Source organism: Salvelinus sp. IW2-2015, linkage group LG12 (assembly GCF_002910315.2).
Source record: "Salvelinus sp. IW2-2015 linkage group LG12, ASM291031v2, whole genome shotgun sequence".
Lineage (NCBI taxonomy): Eukaryota > Metazoa > Chordata > Actinopteri > Salmoniformes > Salmonidae > Salvelinus > Salvelinus sp. IW2-2015.
Genome location: NC_036852.1, coordinates 3,135,420 through 3,143,941, shown reverse-complemented (window position 1 = coordinate 3,143,941; position 8,522 = coordinate 3,135,420). Strand labels below are relative to the sequence as shown.

General features: G+C 42.8%; 1 protein-coding gene across 1 annotated transcript; it reads left to right on the top strand.

Annotated features, from left to right (window-relative positions):
* Positions 1-1,357: 1,357 nt before the first annotated feature.
* On the top strand, positions 1,358-7,585 carry LOC112081169 (SLIT and NTRK-like protein 5). The gene is made up of 2 exons (XM_024147340.1): positions 1,358-1,953; positions 3,736-7,585. The coding sequence occupies exon 2, from the start codon at positions 3,793-3,795 to the stop codon at positions 6,394-6,396; it is 2,604 nt and encodes an 867-aa protein (XP_024003108.1). The 5' UTR covers positions 1,358-1,953; positions 3,736-3,792; the 3' UTR covers positions 6,397-7,585.
* Positions 7,586-8,522: the final 937 nt, after the last annotated feature.

Genomic DNA, 8,522 nt, shown 5'->3' with positions numbered 1-8,522 from the left:
ACAGTTCAGATTCGAATAGCTTATTTCCACGAAGGACTTACCCTAGTGTTTTACCAAAAGGACTCAGACTTTTGTGTTGCCACCTCCACTGCCTGGCCCCAGTGTCTCACTGTACCATGGCCTCCATGGACCTGCTCTAACTTGCGGCCAAGTCCAGGCCATTGKTACTTTTCAGCTTTCATTTATATAGCAATGGCTAATTGTGAACATGGGTTAACACCATCTAGGGTTAACACCTTCTCACAAAGCAACTGTCTTGTTGATGCAGATGTTGTTGATACTGCTCTACACAAGTCCTCAGTGTCAAGTCCTCAGTGTCAAGTACTCAGTGTCAGCCCTAACTAACTGGAAACACAGTTTCCCTCCCCCCCAAAAAACAATAGAGCTAACATGAATATGATCACTTGCAAACCACTGGTGCTGTAATGGAAAAACCCAGTTTACCAGACCCAGATTTAGCCTAGTCTTGGACTAAAATGTACTTTTCAGGGATAATCTCCATTAAACATGCTTCTTAGTCCAGGATTAGGCTTAATCTTTTTTTCAGGAAATCAGCCCCAAATGTGTTGGTTGTTATAATTGTTGAATTAATTTAGAAAATACATGCAATTTAGAATTTTGTGCACAGATTTCCTGTATGTTCAGTAAATGTCCATGTCTTTAAACACTTATCCAAACCATATGGTTTAGGCATGCCGGAGATTTAAGTTAGGTGCAGGCAGTTAGCCCTACCAAAGAGTTTCAGCTACCCTCAACTACAACTAGGTTATACTGTATGTCTCATAGGCTGTGTTCTATGTCACTCTCACACACACACACACCCTCGGGCCACCCCCGGACTCCACCCACACACTGAGTTTACATACATGCCACATGAACAGCACCTGTTGCCATGTTGTCAGAGCATTTTTGCACTGGCAGCCCATTTCTGATCTTTTGCCCAATGATGGGCAACAGATCTGATCTGATTGGTCAAATTATTGGCAATAAATATCAGATCAAAATTGGTCTGTCTGTGTAAATGCAGCCGTATTGTCTGGCAATGTGTACAGTACACCCTCAAAAAAGTATGTTTCATCGCATTGTACTGCCCTCTATAGGTCTCCCTCACTCCCACGACCCCCCCCCCCCTCCCCCCCCATGAAGTACTACACAACAAATAGCATCTAAATATTGACAACATGCATGTTTTGCTCGTTATATACGTTAGAGGTGGGGATATTCATACATATTTCAGGATTCTTTCAGCCTCCCAACGAATGGAAATTAATATTGACTTTACATATTGTGTACGCTGCGCCAACCTTGATACACGTTCCACCAGTTGAAACATTGTCAGTACAAAAAAAACGCATAATTGATTGCGCAGAGACATAAGGAGGACATCATATTATTTCGTCAGACAATGTTGAATTAAAGTCAACTATCTAAGATGCGCATACATATTCAGTCAAGTTGTGCGGTCAACGCTGAGGGAAAAAAACAAGGATCTTGGGTAGATCTATTCACAACGCAATACAAGCCGTACCACTCACAAGATACAAAGGGATTCGTGCCTTTCCACGGATTCACCGGCGCTTGTGCTACAGAGGGAGATCTCGGTTGAAATGGATGTATCTGATGTTTTGCAGTTCGGTTTATTACACTTTTCCCCCATATGAAATTATTACTTTTCTTTGATTCCAATCCACAATGAGAGACCAAGATTCCATGTGAGAAATACAAGAACCCGTTTTTTTTTTTGTCGCGCTGATCGTCACGTTGCAGGCGTGAATGAGACAGTTTGTGCAATTCATTGCCTGGTATATGGAGCTAAAGACCGCCGTGGCTCTACTTTGAGGATTTTACAACGGGGAAAAGGAAGGAAAATCACAGATTCTACATTACCATAGGACAGGATGGTAAACAGCGGAAGGTAGTTGGAATGCTTTCGCACTGACAAGGTTCGACATGGTAAGGACAGCGGATTTTCTGTCTGAGATGCAGGGCTCTATTGCTCATTTCAGGGGAAGCTATTGCTTGAGTTGGGGAGCTGTCCATGGTCCTGAAAATGATTTCCCCCCATACAGCTCTTTATCCACATACAGCTGTATTCAATTTGGTTGAATCTAAATGAAAAACGATGAATAGGGTGGATTTAATTCAAGTGGCAATAATATACATCCGCGTTTACTGGTAGATGTAATAAATTGACATAAATTGCATAACTTTTTTGGGGGACTACTCGGTGTCCTTCAAGGTGATGAATGAATGCGCAATTCATGAAATCATTGCAATGTCTCATATTGGTTCAGTGTAGGCCTATTTTGGTTAAATTAATTAGTGGTAAATGGCCTACATAGGCTACAGATTAACTAAATATGCAATGCAATACACTCGTCATCGGTATGAATCAAATGTCCTTTCGTAAAAAAAAAAAGAAGCATAGCCTATTAGCCTACCATAAACTCTATTATCATATTAGGATGACTACACCCACAAAATCGGACCTCCAGACCGATAGCTTTTTCTATTTTGTGGATTTTGTCACAGATAGAACTTGTGTGTGTGTTTGTGTGTGTGTGTGAGTGGTGCGCGCGCGTTTGTGAGTGGGGGGGAGCGAGTGAAAGGGAGAGAGCGATCATTTGAACAAGATTTAAGAGATTCTTCAACTTCAACATATACCGGATGCGATATAAAACGTTTATTATAGTATGATTTATTCCACATCAAGATCTAAATTGTGCATGGCATTCAGCAATGCTTGCAAATCCGTTTTTGCTTTTAATCAACTTAGGTCTCTTTTTTTCGCCCGAGGGATGAAGGGCTGTGACTGTCCCTATGTAACAATCACTATTTCTAACGCATGCATGATTGAGGATGAACACCTACCATAATGACCAGGACTAGCCTATTTATAATTTATTAACACATATCTCATGATATCTGATGATAATGATTGATACCCGGCGGTTTCTATACTATTCGCAAGTCGTCGGATATGCGGGGGTGAGTAGGAGATTGGTTTTTCCATAGGGTTGCTCGTATACCATGTTTAAAATATATAATTCATTCTAAACTAAACAATTGAATTTTGTTCCATTCCATTCATGAAATGTATGTTTTAATCCTGGGCCGAATCGATTAAATGTAAACATTGTCTCAAGATTAACTCTTTGCTGGAATCTTCGGGGAATATAATTTGAAATGGCAATGGATTCTGCATAAATGTCGCAGATGGCTAGTCCGTTTAGTTTGCAAGCCATTTGAATGCATCGTTAGCTTTCAAAATCGCGCAACGCCAACCTAAAGGCAGCTATAATCAACCTGCTTGTTCTATTTTCAAAGAAACACATGCATAGGCTGTACTCYTTTCCATGACATTCACCAATATGCACTGCATGTCATCAATATTTCGCATGGAGAGTTATTTATTTTTCGGATGTCTATACCATGTTGAGATATGATGCTGTAGCTAAATACATAATAATGGAACTGTCCTGAATGTGGCATTTTAGCAGCAACAAATGTTTTTGGCATAACTATATTGTGTTTGCAACTCTGTCCAGATTTATGCTCTTTCTTTTGCACGTAAACCTCCAAATATGTATATGCATTTAGTTATCTAAAATACTTTACAAAGTGTATTATGTCTCTATCCACAAGTGTATAGCTCTTTGTAACCACTGCATGCAGGGATGTTCCGCTTAACACAAGATGTTCATTAAACAGACAATGCCTGCCTTTCTCTTCTAGATGACACCCCATACTGGCACCATACTTCAGTGAGCTGGGGCACCTTCTCCCTTGAAAATGCATATCTGGATACTGAAAATAATCCTTCTGATCGCAGCATCTCTGAGTCTGGTCGAGATGTACGACAATTATGGGGAGATCTGTAGGAATCTATGTACATGTGAGGAGAAGGAAGGGATACTGACGGTAAGCTGCGAGAACAGAGGGATTGTCAGACTGACAGAAATAAGCCCGGTGCATTTTTCAATGTACCACCTTCTGCTGACAGGGAACCTCTTAAAGAAACTGTCCCTCAACGACTTTATCAACTACACTGGGGCGACCATATTGCATTTAGGCAACAATGCTATCGACGAAGTGGAAACGGGTGCTTTCAATGGACTCCAAGGATTAAAGAGATTGCACTTGAACAACAACAAGATAGACGTCCTAAGGGATGATACGTTTGTCGGCCTGGAGAGTTTGGAATACCTTCAGATTGATTACAATTACATCACCAATATAGAGCCCAATGCCCTGAGTAAATTGCATCAGCTCACAGTTCTCATTTTGAATGACAATTTGCTCTCTGCTCTGCCTACCAAYATTTTCCGGAATGTTCCCTTRACMCATCTGGACCTCAGGGGCAACCGGTTGAAAATGTTTCCTTACATTGGGCTCCTGGAACACATGGACAAAGTGGTGGAATTACAACTYGAGGAGAACCCGTGGAATTGCTCATGTGAGCTCATTGCCCTGAAAGCTTGGCTGGAGAGCATATCGTACACAGCTTTAGTGGGGGAGGTGGTCTGTGAGACGCCGTTCAGGCTGCATGGCAGAGACCTGGACGAGGTCTCCAAACAGGAGCTGTGCCCCCGCCGAGCAATCTCTGAATATGAAATGCGCCCCCCTCCCCCACTCAGCACCAATGGMTATTTCCAAACCACKCCAGCTTCGGTGACKGCCTCAGCCACCTCRTCGAATGCTTTCAAGGCGTCGTCAAGGCCTACCAAGGGCACYCGTCAATCAAACCGAACCAGGTCAAAGCCCACCTCCCGGATTCCRGCTAACCCTTACAACTATGGCCCCATCATTGCTTATCAGACCAAATCTCCTGTGCCTTTGGACTGTCCCACCACCTGTACRTGTAATCTGCAGATTGCTGATCTTGGACTAAACGTCAACTGCCAGGAGAGAAAGATTGAGAACATATCTGACCTGAAGCCCAAGCCATACAATCCCAAAAAAATGTACCTCACGGGGAATTACATTCCTGTGGTACGCAGATCTGATTTCTTGGAGGCTACCGGATTGGATTTGCTTCACCTAGGAAACAATAGGATATCCCTCATCCAAGACAGAGCATTTGGGGATTTAACCAACCTGCGTAGGCTGTATTTAAATGGTAATCTAATCGACAGGCTTACAGCAGAGATGTTTTTTGGCCTGCAGAGTTTGCAGTATCTCTACTTAGAATACAACAAAATCCGAGAGATTGTAGGGGGCACTTTCCGGTTTGTGCCAAACCTTCAGCTGCTTTTCCTCAACAATAACCTTCTGAAAACCTTACCAGGGGGAATCTTTACTGGGCTKTCCCTCTCTAGACTTAATCTCCGCAGTAACCAYTTCCAAAACCTGCCTGTGAGCGGTGTGTTAGATCAGTTAAAATTGCTGTTGCAGATAGATCTGATTGAGAACCCRTGGGATTGCTCGTGTGACGTCGTCGGCATGAAGATATGGCTCGAGCAGCTCAGTGCAGGCACCGTTGTTAATGAGGTTAAATGCGAGACCCCCAAACGGCACAGCGGGATTGATATGCGTTCCGTTCAGTCTGAACAGCTGTGTCCAGACTACTCTGACGTGGTCGTCTCAACAGCGCCCCCCACTGACGAGCCTCTGCCCGACAGAGCCACCACCACAGAGACCTACCAGAGATCTAACCCCACTAGCAGCGTCGTCCCTCTCTCTGTCCTCATCCTCAGCCTGCTGCTCGTGTTCATCATGTCCGTCTTTGTGGCGGCKGGGCTGTTTGTTGTCGTGGTGAAAAAGCGTAAAAAGTCCCAGAGCGACCGYACCAGCACCAACAACTCTGACGTGAGCTCGTTTAACTTGCAGTACAGYCTTTACAGTAATAACCGAACCGTYCCCAAAGTCAAAGCYCCCGCMGGACACGTGTATGAGTACATCCCTCACCCTATGGGCCACATGTGCAAAAATCCCATTTACAGGTCCAGGGAAGGCAACACAGTCGAGGATTACCGCGACCTCCATGAATTGAAGGTGACTTATAGRAGTGATGTGGATGAGGAGAGGAACAGCAACATGAGRAGTCCCACTTATAGCGTGAGCACTATTGAGCCTCGCGAGGACCCCTCCCCTGCASASAATGCTGAGCACTTCTTCAGGGGCATCATAGAGGCGGACAACCAATCCCCCTCCGGTAACAGTCTAGAATACAAGTACACTGGCCCTGTCTCGTACACGTACAACCCAAACTTTGATGTTAGACGCCAGTTCTTACACCCAGAGAGGATACGAGAAACAGTGCTTTAYGGCACAGCGCCGAGTACTGTTTACGTGGAGCCCAACAGAAATGAATATTTGGAACTAAAAGCGAAACTTCAAGTCGAGCCGGACTACCTCGAAGTTCTTGAGAAACAGACCACTTTCAGTCAGTTTTGAGCAACAGATTTGTCCCTATATGAAGGAWTTCCCCCCTTAAAAGTACTGGCTCAATATTGAGGGTGCCTTGGCACGACACATCAACAAAATAAGCATTAAATGGGGTGTGCCAAACTCTATTATTCTTATTTCTTAATTACATGACATTGCAGGAACTGAAAGTCTCTCTCTGAACCTAACTGGATGAACACACAAGTTGTCCTACTTAACTGGTGATTTAGAATCTATTTTTATATGGTGAAGATTGAGTACACATACATGTAAGTGTACAGGTAACCTTACCCAACTACATTTTCAGGAATATAACCATACATATATTGTGAATCACAAAAAAATGTTTATGAATCACCTTCTGACGAAAAAAACACTGTACGGCAGTGCCTCCATCAAACTGCGCAGGACAATTCTCTGCTTTAGTCTGTAAGTAAGTATTTATGGGAATACTCTGCCATGTGTTTTCCAAACTTTTGATTCTTCATCAATATTACCTGTGTCATAATTCCAGGATCCTCTGTAAACGTTTATGTTTGTAGTTCCATATCATTTACTGTAGCTCGCATTGTAAAAGTGGCTTTTTTTTTTTTTTTTTAAAGGTGGCACACCCCCAATGTTAAAGAAAGACTGCGTCATTTAATGAAGAAAAAAGGTGTCCTTGTATGCTTTCTGCACTTTTTGGAATTGAAAGGCAAGTGGGCCTTTAAACAGCTATCATTAGGATGATTACTATTAAAAATGAATATGTGCGTTCATTCTTAATATGTATTCTTGATATGTTATCAAATTCATGAATAATAATTGAAGTAATAATTATGTTGTGTAATACTGATMTTTTAATGTAACACCTATTTTTATACAAGCATTCGCAATTCTCTTTCCCTTATCAATTTCATTTGTCTTAATTGCTTTGCACTTATTGCACTATATTGACCAAAATATGTTAATGTCATCAATAAATATGATGTCAGGTTCATATACGTTCTTGTGGGGAAAATGAAAGGCTATCGTTAGATACTTCACAGAGGCAGTTGCATGTAACATGTACCATTCAAGAGAAGTTGGTCTTTCAATGAGGTTTTGATCAATATGCTTAAATCAATGATCCTGTGAGGCTGTCCTCATAATCATAGTGGTTCCAATTGCAAACATCAACATTTGTGCTGATCATCTTCTRATAGGGTTTAAAACACTTTACATCATAGTCACCAAAAAATATATAATGAATGTGTTCCTTTCAACCTYCAGGGCCCTATTCCAGAAGGGGTGCATGTGAGCCGTTTTATAGCGGCCCAAAATGAAGGCAGCATTTTAGAGAACAGAAGGGCCCGAAACTCAGTGTATCTGTCGATATGTCATAGTCGTCACAGGAGGTGAATCATAGCCAAGTGTCCACAGGCTAACGGTAGAGGCCCTGTCATGGGCTGAAACGACGTAACCTAGGCTGCTGACAGTTTTGGGGTAAATTATGTGCCAGTGTAACTCATTTGGGAAGTGACACAAAATCTAAACATTTTACTTCCGGCACCCTCAGCAAAAGCTGCATGTTGCTGTGTGTGTGTGTTATTAGCCAATACTGAGAATCTGACCTAGTTGCTTTACTCCTGAGCTGCAGTTGCTTTGGAAAAAAATGTATTTCAGGTGTGAATCAAATTATGGCGTTAGTATAGGGACGTATGTTCGGTGTTTGTGTGTATGTATGCAATTGTGTGTCTTTACACTGACATGTGCCTCTTTGTGATTTCATAATATACCCATCTCATTTGTTAAGTGAACCTGGTGGTGGGGGAGGGGTTTCATGCTCCTATTTTCAAGCCAGAAGCCAGTCCCAATGTTGCCATGACCCTGAGCAGGGTAGCCGACTCCTGGCTAATGGATGCATGAATTAGCCATGTCCCACTGCAGGAGGTTGACGTGAGAGCCTCTAACCTGACAAATAATGCCTTTAATAAGCCAATGGGGTCCTCTGTGGGGCTCCATGTGGAATGGCACAATGGTTTAATTCGCCTCCCTGGATTCTTTCACTTAGCTCATTTGGAGGGGCCAAAGGAGGGAACATCTCTGCCGTAAACCTGTTGTGCTGCAGTGCAGGGCCGAGAGGACATGTGAGGAGGACGCTCTGCCACAGCGTC